General features: G+C 41.4%; 1 protein-coding gene across 1 annotated transcript; it reads right to left on the bottom strand.

Moving 5' to 3' along the window:
- Positions 1 to 2,024: 2,024 nt before the first annotated feature.
- Positions 2,025 to 14,949, bottom strand: CHRNA9 (cholinergic receptor nicotinic alpha 9 subunit). Its single transcript, XM_090035790.1, has 5 exons — positions 14,817 to 14,949; positions 13,525 to 13,670; positions 12,663 to 12,817; positions 11,651 to 12,183; positions 2,025 to 7,922 (listed from the first exon to the last, which is right to left on the bottom strand). The coding sequence occupies exons 1-5, from the start codon at positions 14,884 to 14,886 to the stop codon at positions 7,357 to 7,359; spliced, it is 1,470 nt and encodes a 489-aa protein (XP_089891916.1). The 5' UTR covers positions 14,887 to 14,949; the 3' UTR covers positions 2,025 to 7,356.
- Between the last annotated feature and the right edge of the window lie 8,760 nt (positions 14,950 to 23,709).

Here is a 23,709-nt window from a genome sequence, read left to right as displayed (position 1 = left end):
CCACATTCCCTGGTATTCTGGGAGCCATTATACTGCAATGCTTCCCAGAGGTCCTGCTTGGATAAGCCCTCTGTCCAATCCATAACAAAGTACTTTCAAGCATAATAGAACACTGTACATCATGCAGATCTTGGGATAGATTTACAGCCTGCATTGCCTTTCTCAGCAAATATAACCAGAGCTGTCTTCATCTGAGACCTCCCAAAGCTTCTCACATGAGAGTATTAATAAATGTTTCAATATTATTGCAATCATAGACATTCACTTTGGATTTAATCTTCCTCAATGATTATTGGATATGAGAAGCACAAAGGGAAGTGGAGGAAGAGAGAGGGAGAGAATGTCTTTATCTGTCTTTGTCTCTATTCAACAATAAAAGTTACATGATTTAGATTGGTTTTCTCCCTGAAATACTAGGACTAGATCCACAAAAGGGCTTAGGGTATGCTTATGCTGCAAGCACCACAACTCATGCAAACACCTGGCATTAATACTAGTCTAATTTACATTGCTTTTGTACACTGATGCACATTCAGTGTCTGCAGCAGACAGACAACCAGATAGTCCCCAGTAGTATCATGTAGTAGGCAGTATTGCAGTCCCCTCCACTAAGCATGGCAGGGGGACAGACGATGACATACTCTCCATCCCAGAATAGTTTACAGACTGGTAATTAAGGGCAATTTCCAAAGAGGAAAGAGACATGGATTTGAACCTGAATCTCTCACATGCTGTATGAATGCTCCAGCCCAGTGGTTTTCAACCTTTTTTCATTTGCAGAACCCTAAAAAAGTTCAAATGGAGGTACAGACCCCTTTAAATTGTAAGCGTAGGTATTCATATACATTTGATTGATCATAGTTATCTTTCACAGACAGACCCCTTAGTCTGCAGACCCCTCAGAGGTTCAGAGGCCACAGGTTGAAAACCACTGCTCTAGCCAGTATATTATGTAAAAGGGGAAAGAGCAGCAGCTTCTTCAGTAGCTATCTTTTAAAAGAAAGCAGCAGCTGCCAGTGCATTTTGTGAAGAGCTCAGTGGCATGCACTAAAAGTGCTCTGAGAACTCTGACTAAATCAAGCCCCATAGGCCAAATCCACATGAGTGTGGCTTTTTTACCCAAGTACAAGAAGCTTGTCCCCTGCGAACGTCTGTGCCACGTTCCCTTTGGCATGTGGCAGGTTACTCTGAGGGGGAGAGGGGAGGCTGGGGCCAGCAACTGTGCTGGCCCCAGCAGCCTTACCTGGGGTAAGGTAGGCACCAAACCCTGTTGAATACTGAGGTGCTTCTGCTTAAGCTGTGTGCCTAGGCAACTTCAGGGTCACGTACAAAGGCAACTGTGGAGTTTTAGACAAGTACAGGATTTGATGGTATGTGAATGGAAGTTTTCATAATCATAGCTTAGAATTTATGCATCTAAGCCCAAAGTCCTAATTAGATGTTTAACTCCTTTATCGGATCTAACCTTTAGGAACTGACAGCAAGAATTTCTGTTATAAACTGGGACCTCATCATTTAGAAACAACAGGGCTAAGTACAGACAGTCAAAAGCCCAAGGCTGAATCAATTCAATCTTTGCAGGTTTGTCTAAGATGCATAGATTGAACCAATAAGCAGACATAAATATTAACTGTAATACTATCCCTTATTTTTCCATGTGTTGTACTGGTTTGATAGTTTCCTGTTGGTAAATTCAGATACCACTATTAGAGAAATCTCTAGTAAATGCATATTGAAATGCAGCCACATGTCTGCAGTGGCTTAGGCCAGAAGATGGGGGTGGGGAATACTAGAGCATGTCTCCCTGCTTAGATGGAACAGACACCTTGGGCCAAGTCTAGCCCAACCACCCTGTGAGGGGGTGGGGAGGGGGTTGCTGGGGAAGTGCAAAACATGCTGGGAGACTGAGAGTTAAGTTGAATTTGGAGGGGATCTGGGACAGAAGTTCAGTAAACTGATCTAACCTAAATCAGTTAAGTCTTATACTACACCCATCTAGGTTTATCTTAAACCAGTTTCGGCAATTTTGAAAGCAGTTCATGTACACTGAACTTCTGTTGTGTTACAAGTTTGATCAGTTTCCCATCACTTACACTTGTTTATGTGTAATTTCTGTCTCAACCCCAGAGGAAGACTGGTCATAGTAAATAATCACAAAACTAAGAGCCACAAATGTGATGCCATAAAAAGGAAAACGTACAAAGTATTACCAGCAGCAATAAAGTTGCTTAAAGTTAATAACTTTGTACAGCATCACTGATGAAATCTCATCTGAAATACTGTGTACTATTCTGGTTACCTATGGTCAAGAAAGATGAGCTTAAACTGGAAATGTTGCAGTGAAGGGCTGTTAAGATGATTAGAGGAATATAAAGGCTTTCATATGGGAGGAAACTTGAAGGGGATTGTTATTTTAGTCTAGCAAAACAAAAACTTGAGAGAGGGGAGTAAACCCCAAGGGGAAACACCCCCCCAAAGAAAAGTTTTTGAGCTAAAGGATGGAGTTGACTTAAGTACAAATGAGTAGGAACTAAATTTATTCTTGGATTGCTCTTTGTATTATCTTTACATTAGAACCTAGTCTTTAATGGCTTGCATTATGTATGAGAATCCAGATAGGCTTACAGCTTTAATTATTCCACACAAAAGACAAAAACAGTCATTAAGTATTAAATGCATCATTTACATGATAATAAAAATCCTACTCTTGCAATGAGCTTTTGGGTAACAACGGCATCGTTTTTCTGTTATGATTCTTCAACTTCTTAAATTGCAGTTTCACAGGTATGATCCCTATTAGTTGCCACCATTATGAAAATGAGTTTTATCACATGAACTTTTGACTGGGGTCCATTTCAGTATCACCCTGGCCCTCATGCAGCAGCTAGAATATCATGGTTTCAAAGCTCAAGATACTTAATAAAGGCAATCCACTTGTTCAGACTACACTGTCTGTATCAGCTTCTGCCTTTACTAGAAGCAGCATTTTCTGTCATTGTATTAGTTCTGCAGGGCCAACAGGAGTAAAAATATGAAAAAAACCCCACTTTTTATCAGTAAAACAGAACATATGTTCATCACAAAAAATACATAAGTAGATGACCTGAACAAGGAATGTTTACAGCCAATTTGTTGACTATGGCATCGTTTTAATAAATGTGTTACACCTATGATTATTTGCTTAATAATAAAAGATAGTAGGGCTGTGCGAAGCTTCGGGTGGTGATTCGATTCGGAGGCGATTCGGCCTGATTTGGTGTCCGAATCTCTGAATCTGAACCAAATCAGGGACCAATTAAAAGGTCCAAATCAATCCAAAGCTCTCCAAATCTCTGGAAAGGATTCAAAGAGCTCTGATGATTTGGACAGTCCCTAGTGGCTGCAACAGAGAGCTGCAGCCAGATATGGAGCTGGTGAGTACTAGGGGCAGGGGCGGAGGCGGTGGGGGTTGGGAAGGGGCCAGGAGAGCCCCCAACCCCCCCCTCCAGCCCCCCCATGGCTGTCCCGCTGGCCACAGGTCCCGGTCCTTTGAAGAAAAGCCCCGGTGCTCACCGGGTGCTGCCACACGGGGTGCAATCCCTGCTGCCCCCCACTGCCCCATGCTGTATGGGGGGTTCTGTACAAGCCCCCCAATGCCACCCCCAGCCCTGCCCCCATGGCTGCCCCACCTGCCACAGCTCCTTTAAGAAAAAAAATGGAGAAAAACCTCAGGACTCACTGCTCCTGCAGTGGCCTCATGGGGCTCGTAGAAGAGGCCCCCATGCAGAGCAGGGCAGTGAAGATCACCCCCCCCGCCAGCAGGAGCAGTGAGTGTGGGGTTTTTTTGGGGGGGTCTTAAAGGGCCAGAGCCATGGCGGGTGGGGCAGCCATGGGAGGGGAACTGGGGGAGTGGGAGGGGTCAGGGAGCTCATAACAGAGCCCCCCCCCTGCACAGCGTGGGGCAGTGGAGGGCACCAGGGATCACCCCACTGCCTAGTAGCACCCACTGAGTCAGGGCTTTTTTTTTCTTTTTTCTTTTTTTTCTTTTTTTTTTTTTAACAAGTGCTGGGAGCTGGGGTGGGCAGGGCAGCTATTGCCAGGCTGGGAGAGCAGGCAGTGGATGGGCCTGGCTGATTCAGAGATTTGGCAGCAGCCAAATCTCTGAATCAAATTTGGCCGAACCGATTCAGGACACCGATTCGAATCACCAAATCGAATCACTGTCCCCCAAATTGGCCAAATCCGAATCCAAAGTGAATATTAGCCACTTTGCACAGGCCTAAAAGATAGTCAAGTCAAGGATTATACCAATGGTGGTATATCTTTTGCATTAACAGCACTGAATGCACTGTCCCAGGGAGCTTACAACTAAGGCAGGATGCAACAAGCAGACAAAATACACAATTGGGGTGAAGTTCTGGTGCGGAAAAAGACTGAAGTAGTACTCAATGCCTTTTTTACTTCAGTCCTTACAGGCAAGGTCAGCTTCCAGACTATTGCACCTGGCAGCACAGTTGGAAGAGAAGGTGAGCAGCTGACAATAGCTAAAGAACAAGTTAGAGGTTATTTAGAAAAGCTGGATGTCTGTAAGTCCATGGGTCCAGATGCAATGCACCTGAGGGTGCTGAAGGAGTTGGCCAATGTGATTGCAGAGCCACTGGCCATTATCTTTGAAAACTCATGGTGATCAGGAGAGGTCCCAGATGACTGGGAAAGGGTAAATTATAGTGCCTATCCTGAAGAAAGGCAAGAATGAGGATCCGAGGAACTACAGACTGGTCAGCCTTACTTCAGTCCCTTGAAAGATCATGGAGCAGGTCCATTTCTAAGCACCTGGAGGAGAAGAAAGTGACTAGGAACAGTCTGCATGAATTCACCAAGGGCATATCATGCCTGCCCAGCCTGATTGTCTTCTATGACAAGATGACTGGCTCTGTGCATACTGGGACAGCACTGGATGTCATGTAACTTGACTTTAGCAAGGCTTTTGATATGGTCTCCCACAACATTCTGGCAAGCAAGCTAAGGAAGTTTGGGTTGGATAGAAAACTGGCTGGATGGTTGGGTCAAAGGGTAGTAATCAATTACTTGATCTCTAGTTAGGAACCAGTCTCAAGTGGAGTGCCCCAGGGGTCAGTCCTGGGGCGAAACTTGTTCAATCTTCATGAACAAATCTGGAAGATGGGATGGAATGCACCCTCAGCAAGTTTGTGGATGACACCAAGCTGCAGAGAGTAGTAGATACACTGGAGGATAGGACTAGGATTCAAAGTGACCTAGACAAACTAGAGGATTGGATCAAAACAATTTCATGAAGTTCAATAAGCACAAGTACAAAGTGCTGCACTTGGGACAAAACAATGCCATGCATTGGTACAGGCTGGGGACCAACTGGCTAAGTAGCAGCTCCACAGAAAAGGACCTGGAGGTTGGAGTGGACAATAAACTGAATATGACCCAACAGTGTGCCCCTGTTGTGAAGAAGGCTAACACCATACTGGGCTGCATTGGTAGGTGTGCTGGTAGCAGCTCAAGGAAAGTAATTATTCCCCTCTATTCAGCCCTGGTTAGGCCACACCTGGAGTATTGTGTACAGTTTTGAGCTCCCCATTGCAGAAAGGTTATAGACAATTTGGAGACAGTCCATCAGAGGGCAACTAAAATTATTAGAGGGCCAGGGCATGTGACTTCTGAGGCAAGGCTGAGGGAACTGGGTGTATTTAGTTTGCAGAAGAAAAGACTGAGAGAGATTTAATAACAACCTTCAACTACCTCCACGGTGGTTCCAAAGAGGATGGAGCTAGACTATTCTCAGTGGTGGCAGCTGACAGAACAAGGGGCAATGGTCACAAGTTGTAGCAGAGGGTGTTCAAGCTACATATTAGGAAAAAGCTCTTACTAGAAGGGTAGTAAAGCATTGGAACAGGCTACCCAAATAGGTCATGCAATCCCCATCCTTGGAGGTTTTTAAGACCCAGCTAGACAAAACCTCAGCTGGGATGATATAGTTGGTCATGGTCCTGCTTTGAGCCAGGACTAGATGACGTCCTGAGGTCCCTTCCAATACTAATTTCCTATGATTCTAAGATGAAGTGACAGAGGCGAAGCAGCAGTCACAGTTCCCAACTGTAACAGTAGTAGTACTGCAAGTGTCTAAGGCCATGTCTATGCTGCCTCCACCCTGAGCATAAGAGTACAGCCAGCCCACATGATCCCACTCTGTGTACATAAAAGCACAAAAAACAGGCAGTGTACCTGGTTTAGCATAGTCCTGGTAGCATGCCAAGAAGCATGAAGAAGACAAAGAGCTTGAGGACAATGCTGGGGTACAGGTCAGGGCTCTGCTAAACTTTATACTCTGCCTAGTATCTGGGTTTTGGCTCATGCTGAGCAGCACCAGGCAGGTGGGATAACAGCACTTGCAGACTCACCGCATTGGTTGTATACACAAGCTCTAAAGCTTCCAAACAAGACCAGGACCACCCTGGGCTTTTCACTGTACCAATGTACAGGAGGACATGGCACCAGAAGGGGAGAAGGCAGTTCTCAAAGCCAATAAAAGGATGAAAGAGAAGAGGATAGAAGTGGTCCTGAGACATCAAGAAACAGGTCTTAGAACTAGTGAAATAGCAGTCCTGGTGACAAAAAAGTGATATTGGACAGGATCCAGAAGCAGACTAGCTGTAGGCAATCAAGGCAGACATTGTCTTTAGCAAGTTCCCAAAGTATTTAGAGGTAAAATTCTAACAGCAGTTAGAGGTAGGTGTTGGTGATGAGAAGGCCCCAGTTAGAAAAAAATGAAGCAAGAAAGAGAGGAAAGGAAGTCAGGGCCAGGCAGAAATGGTCTTATGGGAACTGTTGAAGGACTGTCAAGTGTTCTAGGACAAAGTAAGGGCAGATCAGACTGTAGGCAACGGAGTAGATATAGCCCTTTGAGTCCTGTGATCTTAAATATGGAAGTGCATCTCTAGAAGCAATGATCCCGAAGAGGGCAACATTTCACCATGATCCAAGCTATAACTCATTTCAATCAAGACAGTATGCTTGTTCAGCAAGCTCCCATAGGTTGCACTTCTAAGTTCAAGACAGTTGCCTCGATTAAATTGTCTGCAACCCCTAGCAAGTTTTTACTATGACCCTCAGCTGAGCAAAATTTGGATGCCTCACCTGATGAAGTCATTCTAACCAGATGCCTGTCTTACTTCTCTCTCAAATGGTTTTGCTTGTTTTTACAGAATTAGAGCTACAAAAAGTGAAATACATCTCTCAGTGGCAGAGTACCACTAAGGTAAATTAGCTAAACATTCATTCATACATAAAATTTAATGTATTCAAACATCTTTAAACTGCTTTAAAGTTTTTAAAATTTAAACATCTTTAAACTGCTTTACCAATGATCAGCACGCTCATAAAAAATACCATAATAAAAAAAATCCACATGAAGAATCTGTCCATCACTTTTGCTACTTTTTTCCACTCAATCCCTTTAGCACGGTTTGCTTTGTGGTCTCTAACACAATTAGCAATATACTCAATATTTTTTATCAATATTTTATAGCAAGAACAGCAGTTGACACCATCCTTTGCATTTTCACACTGAATTCCATAGCTTTTATTTATAGGTCCATTCAGCTTCTTCTTGACATCACTGTCATTGTTTCTGTTGCTGGAAAGTTGATTCCTTACCTCTTCATATCTGTCTTGTCTTTTCTGATACTTATCCTTTCTTAATTTATGTTCTTGATCTTTCTCCCTTTGTGGACTTACGCAATTCTCACCCACATCATAAACAAAAAAAATTTTTGACATATAGTCCAAAATAACAACCCTGGCCCATTGTGGAACAGGTTTTGCTTCTGATCCACAGTGATGAATATTCATTATGATGATTGTCAGTGCAGTGGAGGCAGTGATCATTGTCATAGTTGCTATGTAATATTTGCCTGTAATGTTCAAAAGTGAATGTGTATTAAAAATATTAATGTTAAATTATCTTCTACAGAAATTTAAAAAACACAACACGAAGCTAAACATAACAGTAAGAAGCTATCAGCAAAAGTTATCATTTAGCATTACCCTTGTGCTGTATAGTTAGGGTTGCACTAAATTTGCCACTTAAAAAGGAATTAATTTATTAAAATAAAGACCTCACACAGAGATCATTACTATAATTATACCATTTGAATAAGAATATTCATTGAATAATCAAAGTAAATATTCTTCACACTCCCACACACTGACAGCACTGGGTCAGAGGAGGGACAGACTTAAGTGCTCTGGGTCCATATACAAGGGCGTCAGGGGGAAAGGGATTTAAAGGTAGGGGTTTACTACAGGCGCCCCAACCAAGGGGAAGAGCTGGACTGGGAATTCTCAGGTCAGATTGTGGAGGCAGTTAAGTCAAGGGACGTGGTCATCATGGGTGACCTAAACTATCCAGACATCTGCTGGGAAGAGCAGTCAGGTCTGATCGCTCACATAGGTTCCTAGCTGAGTTACAGGACCTCCATCTAACCCAGGAGGTGCACAGTCCCACCAGGGGAAATGCCTTGTTTGACCTGGTCCTGGCCATGGGCAATGACCTGGTGAGTGGACTGCGGGTTCTCGACCACTGGGCAATAGCAGTCATTGCCTACTGGAATTCACCATCCAGCGCAGGGTGTCAAAAGCCTTCAGCAAGGCAGCAGCCCTTGACTTCAGGAGGGCAGATTTCAATGAGGTAAGGAGACTAGTTGGGGAGGCACTGAAGTCCCGGAAGGGAGGGGAGTTGGTAGTCCAGGAAGAGTGGTTGTTCCTTAAGGATGATCCTCCAAGCCCCAAGGATGACAATCCCCATGAGGATCAAAGGGGGCAGGAGTACTCAAAAGCCCCCATGGCTCACCAAAAGCATTCACTAATGTCTCAAAGCTAAATGGAAGGGAGGGGCCATCACCAAGGAGGATTATACCTCCATTGCCTGAGATTGTAGGGGGGCTGTTAGGAAGGCTAAGGCAGAGATGGAACTAGGACTAGTGACCCGGATCAAGGATAACAAGTAGTCCTTTTTTAAATACATAGGGGATAAAAAGAAGGTACTGGGTAACATAGGGCTTCTGCAGGATACACTAGGAAATCTGATGGTCACATCAGATGACAAAGCTAACCTCTTTGACAATTTCTTTACCTCCATATTTTTGAGCAGGGACCAGGACATTCCTCACACTGGGATCCCTGATAGACCCAGGGGAGCTGCAGCCAGGCCCAGGGTTAGTGAGGACCTAGTCAGGGAACTTCTGGTGGGTTCTGACCTGTTCAAGTCAGCAGGTCCTGATGATCTCCATCCCAGAGTGCTGAGGGAATTAGCAGAAGTCATTGCAGGACCCCTGGCACAGCTCTACGAGCCCTCATGGTGCTCTGGTGAGGTGTCAGAGGACTGGGAAAGGGCCATTGTGGTTCCCATCTTCAAAAAAGGGAGGAAGGAGGACCCAGGAAACTATAGGGCTGTTAGTCTTACCTCAGTCCTGGGTAAGCTTTTTGAGAGAATTATTCTGGCGCATGTCCACGAGGGGCCAGCAGGGGAGATTATGCTTAGGGGCAACCAACATGGGTTCACTAGAGGCAGGTCCTGTCAGACCAACCTGGTGGCCTTCTATGACCACGTCACAAAATCCTTGGATGCAGGTGTCACAGTGGATGTAGTCTTTCTGGACTTTAGAAAGGCCTTTGACACGCCTTCTCACCCCATTCTCAATAAGAAATTAGGCAACTGTGGCATCGATGCCTACACAGTCAGATGGGTCGCAAATTGGCTGGAGGGCTGTACCCAGAGAGTGGTGGTGGATGAGTCTTTCTCGACCTGGAGGGATGTGGGTAGTGGGGTCCCCCAGGGCTCAGTCCTCGGACCCACACTGTCCAAGAAGCAGGTCCAAGGAGGTGATCCTCCCCCTCTATGTGATACTGGTCAGGCCACAGTTGGAGTACTGCGTCCAGTTCTGGGCACCGTATTCCAGGAGGGATGTGGACAGCATTGAGAGGGTCCAGAGGAGGGCCACTCACATGATCAGGGGGTAGCAATGCAGGCCCTACGAGGGGAGGCTACGGGACTTGAACCTGTTCAGCCTTCACAAGAGAAGGATGAGAGGGGATCTGGTGGCCATCTACAAACTGGCCAAGGGAGACTAGCAGGCAATGGGAGAGTCCCTGTTCCCCCAAGCATTACCAGGAATAACAAGGAATAACGGCCATAAGTCGACTGCGAGTAGATTCAGGCTAGGCATCAGGAAGCACTACTTCACAGTCAGGGTGGCAAGGATATGGAACCAACTTCCAAGGGAAGTGAGCTCACTCCTACCCTGGGGGTCTTCAAAAGGAGGCTAGACAATCACCTAGCCGGGGTCATTTGACCCCAGCATTCTTTCCTGCCCATGGCATGGGGTCGGACTTGATGTTCTGCTCAGGCCCCTTCCGACCCTACCTAGCTACTCTGAAACCTCTCATTTAAAAAATGTATATATACACACACACATTTTTTAAAGTAGATGTTTGGGAGTGTGAATATTAATATATATATTTATGGATAGACATATATATATATATATATGGATTTAAAAAGTGAGAGAATTTAATTTTAAACTTATATATAATTAAAATAAAAATTAAATTAAGTTTAAAATTACAAACTTTAAAATAAAAAAATTGAATTTCCAGATTCTTCCAGTCCCTAAAAATTCACAATGTCGGTACATATACACATCAAATTTGAAACACCTCGTCCTAATGCATTACCACATATGAGTTATAAGACTTCTGTCAATGGAGCCCACACAAGCAAATGGAAAACAGGATTTCCACAGGTGCTGGTGACCCTGAGTATGTCTGTAGTTGGGAACTAAGCAGGAAGGACTATGGAAGGGTGCAGGAAGCAAAGAATATCAGGAGGGGGAGCTGAGGGGCAGCTTAGTTGTGCAGGAGGGGAAGGCACGTATTAGTGCTTCTGTATTTATTCTGTCATCAGCTATGAATCAAGAGAAGGAGTCCTGGTACTTCAAGGAACTGTAGTTTGTACTGAAGGCAACCTCAGTTTCTACAGAGCCTAACGGGTCTTCAGTTTCTTAAATCCAACCACTTAGTTATATAGCCTGAGTGTGGACTGTATAATTTATGGGAAGTAGGTATGTGCAACTACAGCATAACTAGAAGTCCTTTGCAGCATACCAGTTCCATATTGTATAAAACGGGCTCTCCCCCTGCAGGTAAACTCCCCCTTCACTTCCAACTTACAACTCACCATATACTTCTCCTCATTTTCCAGACATCACATTTAAATCTAATGAATCACTAAACCAGTTCTGGGTGCACTATGGCATTTCTCAGTCAATAACTGTCCTGGAATAGTTTGTATATATGCTGGGCCCACACCTTGAAACAATACAACTGACTGTGTGTTTAACGTTATGTACATTACAGCTTGGTTCTTAGCATAATCATGTATTACCACTTGGTGCAAAATAATCTTCTCACAAAACTTCAATGTTCTTTTACCAGTTCAATTCACATTAAGTACTACACAGGGTTTTGGAAACTTGCATCACAACATTTATCTTTCCAGGTTCCATTAGTGATATGTTGTCTTCCTGACACAAAAAAAACCCTCTACTATTAATAAGCCATGATAAAAACATGATATACTCACCTATCAAGGGTACATTTTCTGAAGGAGGCATGATTTCTGCAACCATTAGCTGAAATACAGTCAATGCTAGGAGAACTGTAACGCCTAAAGACACTTTTTCTCCAGAGTCAGCAGGAAGGTAGAATCCCAGTGGAGCCAAAAAAGATATCAAAACACAAGGGAGCAGCAGATTAAATATATAAAAGGAAGACTTCCTCTTCAAAATGAGTGTGAATGTAACATCTGGATAAGGCTCAGAGCAACAGCCATACATAATTACATTCTTAATAGCTGGCATGCCATGAATCTCCCACTCCACATCTTCTATAAAGTCAGATAGGTCTCCACTGTCCAATGCATTAATGATGTCAACCTGATTACCATTGTAGGTCCAGGAACCAAAGGTAAGGTTGCACTGCTGACTATCAAAGGGAAAATAAGACACATCCACCACACATGAGCTCTTTGTTATAGCTGGTGCATCCCAAGTAATTTTTCCATCATATCTCAACACAACATTTGTATTCACTGGGTCTGAAAAAGCGTCATCGGCCCTAAAAAGATGATATAACGACAACAGTAAAGGCTGCTAAATTAGAATAGCATATAGGCCACACATTCAGAATACTAAATTCACTTCATTGACTTATATTTAATGTTGTAATGAACTGGCAATTACATACAGATTCCATCATTGGGTGGATTCAGAATTAGTCAGCAATGTGCCAAAGACTAGTGTTGCTACTTGAAATCTTCTTGCAGCTCAAGCAATAAGGGCTCTGCTTTTAGAAAAGTGGGGGGAATCGTGCTGTATTCCTGACCTGACTATAAAAGCTCAAAGTAGCAGCAGTCACAAACCTTTGAGTGAAGAAAGATGATCTCACTATTCTGGGCACAGCCAGGAGATCAGGATTCAGTTGCCCACACCTATGGCTGACCCTTATCTCATGGCAACTAAAATTATTCCTGCTTTAGAATCATTCCATTCAAACTAGTGCTGCAACTAAGTTAACAAACTTTCAATTATACTTACTTGTTATACAGGACAATATCTGGTCTCCATACGAGATTGCTAGGAATCCTGATAGAATCTAACCCATCATATTTGTCTTTGTCCCACTTGAGATATGCATCATACCAGCTTTGTCGAATCCATAAGTAGGCAATCAAAATTTGGTTTCTTTCATCCTACAAAGAAAGATAATATTTATAAACATTTCTAATTCGTGACTCAGCAAAAATGCACTTTTGATTCAGGTCAAGTTCACTTGATTCAGAAGGTGAATATGTCTTCTGTAGTTCAAGAAATCTATGCTACCATGTAAGAGGTACCAATTACCTATCACTTACACTGAAGTCTCTGAAAGTTTTGGGAGACTCTGGTACGGTATGTGCACGTTAGTTTAGAATTTAATCACCTGTAATTTTCACCACCCTATGCACATATATTCTCCGTTGCCTGAAAGTAAAATCTGGCAAAGTTATCTGATGGCTGAAACAGTGATTTTAGAAGCTAGTTACCACCTTTAATATTGCTTCTGGAAAACAACTGGTAAGCCATAGCGGTAAAAAAAGAAAATCGAGGGTTTTTTTGGATTAGTATAATGGGACAAATCAGAAATGCTTTGAGGCAGAAATATTCAATATCCAGTCATTATTTACTAAAGGCTAGTCATTTGTAAACTAGCTGCAGGTATGTTGTAAATGGACAAGTATATATTAGAAACAGGAGAACATAAAAACTGAGAAAACATTGCTAAAGTTATAGGAGAATGTAAAATGTTCTCACTTCAAAGGAAAATGTGAAATCTTAAATTCTGAAACTCATGCAGTTCTACAGCTTACAACCAATAGACTTGTGTATGTCTAGAATATGGAACTGTCTGGCTACTCACCATATCTTTAATTTGGGACAATGTGATCTGAAGAGTAACATTCAGCACTGTATCTGTATCTTCCACTGGTCTTAGAGCATTTGAATAGTCTTCAAACAGTTCATTAAACAGCATCTGAGCATATTTTCCATGTGCTGATTCTACAGCTGTATAAAATAAGTCTATTCAGTACACCAAATAAGCACTGCACAATATCAGAAAAAGCATACTGTGTCCAGAACTCCAAACAGTACCTAATACTTTTATATGCTGCCAGCCAGATATGATATAGTGTATATAATACTATCTAATCTAGAAAAACTATATGTAGTAAAGCTGGTGAGATGATGCAAATGAGAAAGTCATTAATTTGTAGAAACTAAGTAGATATTATAAAATAAGTGTTTCACACTTGCATTGAATTACACTTTGCCCTACTACAGCATCCATACCTTGTGAAGTCTTTACATATGAAGATAAATATAATTATTCCTATTTTATGTATGAGGGAAAATAAAGTGCAGAGAGATTAAATGACATACTTGCTGAGCTAGAAACAGAAATACTAACTTCTACTCCTGCTTTCTAGTAAACCGTCAAAGACTACTCATAAATCACTCAATACAATAATTATACTGTTTTTGCTCAACAAACTTGAGATGAATTTTGTTCATTATTTGACTGATGTGTAGAGATGATTACATAATTATGAAATGCATTAAAAATTATTTCTTTTCAAGTGAATTTTAAAAATGTTTTTCAAACAATATATGTAAAAGAAAATTCCATTATCCGTCTTGCTTTTTTAACCAGCTAATCCACTGACAAACTTTAAAATAATCTCTTCACTGTGCCAGAATGATTTGTGCAATACAATTTCTCTCAATTGTACTACATTATCATTTAATGGATTCTTTGATTTCAAAAAAACCAAGGGACAAGAATGTTAACAAATGTATGGCCTATCCAAATGCCAATCTATACAATGTAGGCAAAAAGTATTTTAGAGTACTTCCACTTTTACCTTCTTGGCAACTTTCTGGACTAGCTCCATTAATGTAATTAAGAAAAAACTCCTACTATATTGAAACACCCCCAAGGGCATTTAGATTTGACAATGCATGATCAAAAAGCAGTTAAACTATTGTAATATTTATACATTAATGAGATAATATAAATCAAAACATAGAAGAGGATCCACTGATACTGAACTTTAAGCTTTGTACGCTCCAAGCCATGAAGGCAGTGGATACATGAAAGGAGGCAGGATCAGATTCTTGGTGTGGTACTTTGGTTCTGAAAAATGCTCTTACCTCTAAAGATCAATGCTGTGAAAACCAACCAAAGATAGCAGCAGCAGAAGGGCAATCTGTTTGTCTTCATTTCTGAACCAAGCAGTAACTCTGCTCATCCACAGGCACAGAAAGATTATTTTCACCTTCCAAAGCTGTAAGGAAGGTTAGTTGCACAGAAGTGCAAAAGCAGTGGAGACATAGATGTGTTGTTACTAAGACCTCTGTGCTCAAGAGCAGCCAGAGTCCTGGGTCCTCAGTGGAAGCTATGGTCACTCTCTTTTTTCCTGGGTGCTGAATGTACACTGCTCTCCTGGTAACCTGAGAACTGCCCCATTTGATGCTGAGTGAGAAAGCAGGCAGATGGGATATCATGAGAAACACTTTGTGTCACAAGGTCACTTTTTTCTTATGGTTAATGCATTATTAGAAAGTCAGTATATGCAGAAGAGTGCATTTAGACTCCCTCACTAGAGGCCAGATCTTACCTTTGCTAGAAAAACCCTTAGTCTGGATGCCCCTACACTGACGAAACAGCATGTTTCTCAGCTTACATCATTCAGTAAAGGGGTGTTGCTGTGCCAGCAGAAAAACTCTTTTCTCATCACATGCTGAATCTGCATTAAATGGGCTCTGCCAGCTGGACTGTAGTAGCAGAGACTTCTCTAGTGTTGACAAACTCTAAGTTACTACTACTCAGCATAAAGAAGAGTCATCAGATTCTGCCAGTATTTTTCCAGGACAGCAGAACTCCACTTTCAATGAGAAATACTTTTATGTATGTGTATATACAAGCATACGTACATATCCAGTGTAAACAGCCTATGGTGTTTTGTTGCATCTATTACCTAGATGACACCTAAAGTCTCACATATGTCTGAGAGCCTGAGATTTACTCCAGTTTGTAAACTACTTCAAAACTCTCTCAGGCATTTTCACTTTCATCTAATCCTAGTGATGTATAGCAGATACTCATCATTAATCTTTTATTTCTATTCCCCAGACTGTTGGCCAAAGAAGTTTGTCAAATTTTAGCCTACTGCCATTGTAGATAACTTTTGACAGAAAGAAGGAAGTGGAAGTGGAGAATGACTCTCTCCTTTCTATATAGAAGCAGCCAGTTTTAAGAATCTATCCCCAGGGTTAGGCAGTATGCAGTAAATCATAATCTTTTGCATTGCTGTAAAACTGGCTATAAGAAATGCCATTTCAGTTGAAAATGCAAAAGGCAATGTAGAGAGACAGAATGAAATCACCAACATTAGAAATTAGGCAGGACATTTCTGCTTTGTGACATAAGATTAAACACTACTGGTCTATTCACACCACTTGTGAACTAAGCTTCATACACAAAACAATTTCTTTATAGTAGAATTATCACTATTCAGTGTTTGTACTCTGTTCAGCTACATAAATCAGTAAGACTTGAGGCCACACATTTAATAGCTAAGCAGTAAGTGTCAGTGTAACAGGAATCCATCTCCATTACATCATTTTCTGAATTCCCAAAAGGGAAAAAAAGTTAGAAATAGTTTAAAAGTGAGAGCGGTCAAGGTAGCTCTTGGGTGATATGAAATGTGTGGCCTTTTCCATGGGAAGCAAAGCTATACGGAGTTTAAGGTGATAGAGCTGAAAGAGTTACTGGATATGGTCAGGTCAGTATGATCTCAGAAGATAACATTAGTCTGTTATCTATTTGTCATGATGCCTGGGAGTAGCTACTGTTGCTTATTGTAATTACCCTAGAATGAAGACTGCTGCTCCTCAAAGCATTCTGCTCCAACCACTACTCATGCCAGGGCTAAGTCCGCTTTCTAGCAGACTGTACTGACAGCTGTACTTATAATATGTATATGATAAAAATTATACCTCTATTAAAACTGAATAGTATATGCCATGCAGCATTTTAAAGTATATTCTACTATGTATTTTCAATTTATTCTGCATAAATGTCATTTATCGTTTACTATGAAATCCTAAATGGATGATCAGGAAATTTTAAAGAGTTAACATTGCACAAAAGAATCAGTTCTAACAACCATGTTTCTCTCTCTCTCTCTCTCTCTCACACACACACACACACACACACACACACACACACACACACACACACACACACACACACACACACACACACACACACACACACACACACACACACACACACACACACACACACACACACACACACACACACACACACACACACACACACACACACACACCCTTCTACATTGTTCTCATAGTATTTACATACAAATTTCAGGTTTTGAATCCAGTGCTCATTTGCCCATCTCACAGTAATGGTTGCATTGACACTTCTGTCTCCCTGTAGCCTAGACTATAACTGAAAATTATCATGCGTCTTTGCATCTGAACAAACCAAGAGTGGAACAGAATAGCAGAAAGGTAGGAATGATAAGCCTATACATTCTCAGCTGCCTGGACAGATATTAAAAACGTTATTTTACAAACATTTCTAAGTATTTGCCTTAAGTAGCCTGTGTCATCCCTAAAGAAGAGTTTTGAAGAGTTGTCCCCCACAACCACATGTTCCATAACATGAGATTTCAGTAAAACTAAACCCAGGTAACAAGCAGGTGGCCTTATTAACTTGCCCCAAGACCTATAGGATAATATTAGGGAGACTACAGAGAAAGAACTTGCATCATCGCTCCTCCACAAATTGCATGAAGTTTTATTCACTTAAGGATTTAAGTGTGTACATTTTGTTTTCTTCCTAGTAAACTGTGGGCACATCTACACATGCAGTTAATGCACCTGAATTTTCTGTGCAGAAAATTCAGATGCATTAAAAATTGTGCCTGGGCATGCATCTGAATGTGTCTCCACGTAGGGAGCAAATTTGCTCCCAACAGGAACAGTTCAGTCAGGGGCTGCGCCTACCCTGCTTTGCCCCACTACTGTTTGTGCTCTGTCTGGCTACATAAATCAGTAAGACTTGAGGCCACAGGGGGAGCTGCAGATGCCAGCCCTAGGCTGACAAACACTGGGGCCAGTCCCAATCTCCACACTGCTGGGAGGCAACTGCCCCCAGAGCTGGAATAGCTCCTCCTGCCCCACGGAGATCGGGGCTCTGACCCTCTACTTCCTGGGCTACCCTGAGCCAGTCAAGGCTACATGTGTACTTTGGCACATTACTTAATGCACCATTTTTCTAATGCCTGTATGTACTGATACTAGGAAAAAGCACATTAAACTAATTTCATGTGCAATAATTGCTACTCATGTAGACAGTGACACTTTAATGTGCATTGAACTAGTCTAATGCACAATAAAGCATCTTGTGTAGATGCACCATCCATGTAGGAAAACAATTTTACACAGAGGGATGCATCTGACTTTCTCTTTCCAAGAATCAGTTACACAACTGTCACATCCAGGCACAGGGCAAGGAGTGGGATAAAACTTTGGAGAGGGCACATATGTCAACAAGCTGGAAAAACTGAAATGGTCTGCAAGGAACAGTTTTGCAAGCCAAAAAAGAGCGATCAGCAACAATAACATAATGGGTTCAATAAGGACTATTTGGAAATTCACAATTATTACTAAAAAATAAATTCTGTCCATTAGGGGTGTGCAGAATGGGCCATATTCAATTTGGATTCAGCCCAAATAAGGGACAGTGATTTGATCTGTTGATTCGCATCACTGTCCCAATCCGTTTTGGCTGAATCTGAAGATTCGATGCTGATTCAGAGAATCAGTGATCCAGCCATAGACACAGACACAGCTTTAAATGTTTTTTCTCGAGGTACCAGGTGTGGCTCATGTATGCTGCGATGGTGGGGCGGATGGAGAGTCCCACAGGAGTGCAGGGGGGGCCCCCCGCAAGCTCAGCAGCAGACCTGGAAGTGGACCAGAAGTAGCTCTGGTCCACCTCCGGATCCACTGCTGAGCATGCAGGTACCTCCCGCGCTGCACCCTCCCAGCTTGATGATCAGCCACAGGGGGACCCTGGGTGCCCCCTCAGACCCAGGAGGCACCAGTCGCTGATCCAGGGGGTAGGGGGAGGGTCCAGTGTCGAGCATGCTGGGGACCCCCTATGCTCCTGTGGGATGCTCCATCTGCCCCACCATCAGCATTCATGAGCCGCCTGGTACCTTGAGGTATATAGAAAAAGCATTTACATCTGTGTCTATGTCTGAATCATTGAATCTCTCCGAATCGATTCAGAGGGTTTCAGTTCTATTCAGAGAGATTAAAGGGTCTCCTGATTCAATTTGGATTCAGAGATTCAGCCACCGAATTGGGCCAAGTCTTCGGTGAATCAAATCAGCGACTGAAGCTTCACACAGCCTTACTGTCCATGTAAGCTTCCATGATGAACAATACATGGAATACGTGGGGACACGTTTTATTCTTTTTTATATATAAACACACTTGCTTCTCTTAATTATGAGATGCTGCATGGTGTACACACACACACACACACACACACACACACACACACACACACACACACAGGTATTCTTAGAGAATAAGGACATAAAGCATTTAACAAAATACCAGTATGAATGATGGAGACTTTACTAGCACTACTTTGTTACATTCATCTGGTATTTACTCTGTGATTTACATTAGAATGCCTCTAATGCAAACAGACTGTCCAAAAATAAAACCCTCATTTTGCATTCCTCAAACTGTATCACAAACATTTTATAACATTTTTATTATTAAACAGTTATTTTAGATTTGAGATACAGAAATAAAACTGTAATTTTTAGGAAACAACTGTTTATTTATAGTTTGCTCCATGGCAACACTATTTCCAGGTACTAGTCCCCCCAAATAAGCCACACACACCTCTTCTTCAAATTAGAATGACTGTTAAGCATATTAATAAGCTGTTGTTGTTCTCCATTTGCACAACAGGAGATGATGCTACAAAACCATGAATTTGTACAAAATGCAAAGAAGCAGCTTAAAAAAATATCTAAAAATAATAATAAGCTTCTAGAAGTTGGAATGAAATCAATCTTTTCTAAATTCAGACCCTTTCAGGGAAATTTAAGTTATTCCATTACAGTGCATCAACCAGTAGATGGCCCTGTTAACCATCCCACTTATTTCCCCAGGCATTCAAGATGACTTTCTGTTTTTCTTGTAAAGATCATATCATATTATTTTAATCTATTTTGATTAATTTCACCAAGTGATTATTTGCCTCACACTGATCTAAGCCAAAGCAGAGACAAGATGTTCTGACAAATAAGAAATAAGATAAGCAGAAGAAACAAAACTACTTCATGACTGAATTTGGCTCTTTGGTGTGTCTAATCCATTGTATTGTAAGATGGCTTCAGCACAGACAAACAATCAGTGCTGACAGCTGTATAATTTAAGACAGTTTTTGCTGCTACAGACAATAGTTAAGAGTCACAGGGCCCAATGTACAACTCTTGTCGCTGGATACTATTTTTGAATATTTGACTTTATAAGCAAGTATATGATTCTGTTTATGGACAGGACATTGTGGGTTTTTTTGTGTATCCTTTGGGAATGACCCGTGAAACATGCACTGAGCTTACTACAGATAAATTATTTTACATGTTGATAAGTCTTCATGGATCAAGGCAAGCTGACACAAAAATTACTGGATTGACACATTAAAGACATCAAAGTAAGGTTTAGCTGATCATATACTTTGATTAGAGATTTAGTTATGGATAAGGGGGGAAAAATGAAAGAAAATTAGTCCATGCAACTCCAGATTATGTAAGTAAACAGCCAGTCAGTTCAACATCATCCATTAGACATATAAATATGCAATTTTTCTTAAGCAAATGTTTTGAGAGTTTTGTGTGAAAAACCATTTTGCAGCCTTTTTGTCTCAATTATTTTTTTAACAAGAGTTCAAGCTCTACACTGGAAACCTTCCAAATATTGTACCATGACAGGCCCTGAGACTGTCTGTGCCATTTACAATCAAAATACCTTCCATCAGGGAAGAACAAACAGATTGGTTTCCAAGCACAGTTTGTGAGAAGCATCTCACAGTCTGCTCCTGCTTATATTCCTGCCAGTTTTCTCTCCCTTAAAGCTGTTGTGTTCTTATCCTTTGCAGCTTTTACTACCACATCTCCTCTTCCAATGGGTCAAGCAACATGCCCACTCTTCACATCACAGTCTTTTCTCATCAGACTAACTGAAGTCTTAACAAGATTGTGAAGACAGTCTCAGTGCCAGCATTAGGGCCGTATTTCATAAGTAGCATTTTCTGCTTGATAGCGTGTGCACATGTGCTTGTCTACCTTATTTGTTCTCACCCACCTACTCCTTGCTACTTCCTTTCCTCTCTTAAAAAAATCCCCTGTCCGCTGAAACCAGCACACTCATTCATATTTTCTCTTGCACACACAAAGGGGATAGGAAACACATTAGGAAAAGTATTTGCCTCTGTTCAAAATGTCAACCTATGAAACTATGAAAACCTGTATCAGATACTGTGGACTCTTAGCCACACTTAAAAAAAAATAATAATAATAAGTGGTGCAGCGAGAGTTTGTTTGAAATACAGGTCCTATCTAGTGAAATATTATTTAGATCCACATAGATTCATCCTTGCTGTTGGTCTTTCCTTCAGCACTGTAAGCCTTAAAAAGGCACTGTATTATTTGGTCTGCTGCAGAGTATCACATTCATTCTGTTTTTCATCTGGATATGTACAAACTAACAAACATTTTGTGTCTACTCTTTAAAGACGTTTGATATCCAGCAGCACTAGGAGTGCTGCCTTCACTGCTGAGATCAGAGCGTATTCTATATACAGCTCTTTCTTATTAGTAGCATACCTATCTTTGTACTATGCCTTTGAATTATTGATAGTTAGGATCTCTGCTGTTCCAAAAAAAAAATCCCCCAAAAAACAAAAAAAGAAAACCATAAGGAATAGACACTAGTACAAGATCACAGATCTGGCTTTGACAGCCTGCCAGTAGATTTCAAACAAACTGGGCTACAGAAACATTTCCCTATTACACAGGTGTGAAAAGAACAACTTGAGTGTCTTTCTCTGCCTGACTACTGAAGAACAGAGACCACTACCCTGAAGTAAAAACTGAAACTGTCTCTGCCACAGCCTGAAACTGGGGACCACCAAAGTTTTGACAGCTATAGTTCACCAAATAGAGTGTCTATCAGATATTCAAGTGATATTATGCCTGATACTATATGAAGCAGGAGCAAAAGGCATTTTAGTTGCAAACTCAGGAGTCTCAGGAGGGAAAAAAGGCCTCCCATTAAAAATAGTACTTCTGTCTTCAGTGTTAGGAAATGCACGATGCCTAGGCTGTCTAGTTTGGGGAACAGAACACTTGTGTTAGATAAGCATGTTCACCAGCATTAGGGAATAAAGATCACTTTTGCCTACACCCTTACCTTAAATTCTAAGACTCCAAGACCGCAAAGTCAGAGTGAGCGTCAACATGGACCAAAGTCGTGCAGCTGGCAATGCAGGCTGAGTGCCAAAAGATATAGACAACTGAAAAGAAAGAAGATAAATAATAATGTACCAACCAAGCTTTTGACTCTGACTTTAACAGACAGGGTGCATATAACTCCAAATTCTAAAAGTGAAATGGTTTGCTTGAACTTCATTCATTGACAATTGCTCTACAAAGTTTTGCTTCTATGGTAAAAATCCATATATCTGAAAAAATATACCAAGGTACGTTTGCAGTAGAAAGTTTGGGCTCACCTAACTGTTTCAATTACATTTACATATCTGTCATTTAAAAGGAGAAAACTTATTTCACAGAAAGAAAACTGAATTATCCCAGTGCAAGTACTCCTTATTTATGCCTGAGGAACCCCTCCCCCCATTCTATGATGTACAAAACAGCAATTACTTGTTTTGGAGAAAAGGAATATTTTTAATAGACTGCAGTTTAATAGTCTGAAAGACATTTCTTAATACTTGTTTCTTAGCTAGCTACATCTTCTAGACTCTCACAGGCTGTTAAATTTGGGGGAGGAGGGGTAAGAAATCTACCCTCTGCTTTTTAGTTGCCCCTTTAAGAGAAAGAGGCAGCACTGGTTAAAAGCAGATTTTGTGACAATAAGACCAGTGTAAATCCTGAAAACTTTATTTCTAACTTGAGTAGAATTCTTGTAGATTTAGACCAGAATCATGGGTTTATACTCAATAGTGCTCAGGTCAGTATCAGTTATGTCTGAAGTACTTTCTAGGCTCCAATACAGAAAGACTTCTCTGAAAAGGATCTGGCCTGAAACATGGGCCTTGGCTACCAATCTGCTGTCATTTTGGGCACAGTGGTTACAGGCACTATTACAAGCAAGTCAGTAAGCAGCCTCCTTAGCTTCATAATACAAACTGCTGGCATTTCCAATTGGCCTTATGGTAGTAGGACCCAGTTTTAAGGTCCAGTTAGACAGTAATATGGTAGGAGAATGCCAATAGGTGCACAGTGATTGACTGCATTAGTACCGCTGAGACTCAAACTTTTCCATTGATAAAATATTCTAATACCCCAGGCCTATTACTGGAAGCCCTAACTTTAGGCAAGATTTTCTTGATACAGATTCCAAAAAGGAATGCCAAGCAATGACAGGACTGGAGACAGTGCTGCTTACAGTTAAAAGGATATACAACAGCCACTTCTACATATGGCTTCTATTTCAGCGCTGGGGTCACAAAAATCTTTCATCAACATTTTTATAAGAACACCTGTAGGCCCTCAGAGAGGAAATCCCTTGGCTATTACAGACCATTTCCATTTATCACTAGTTTCTCTGTCACAGATCCTAGACCTTTCTCTTGGCAGTTGAGAGTAGGATTTAAAAGTATTGTACCAATGATCAATCTATAAGCCATTATGACTGGACATTGTAGGAAGCACTTGCTACCAAACAGGATATTATAAAATACTAA

The sequence above is a fragment of the Crocodylus siamensis genome, chromosome 2, assembly GCF_052110815.1.
Source record: "Crocodylus siamensis isolate JL-2025a chromosome 2, ASM5211081v1, whole genome shotgun sequence".
NCBI lineage: Eukaryota > Metazoa > Chordata > Crocodylia > Crocodylidae > Crocodylus > Crocodylus siamensis.
Note: the sequence above shows the minus strand (reverse complement) of the source record. Positions and strands in the feature narration are given on the sequence as shown.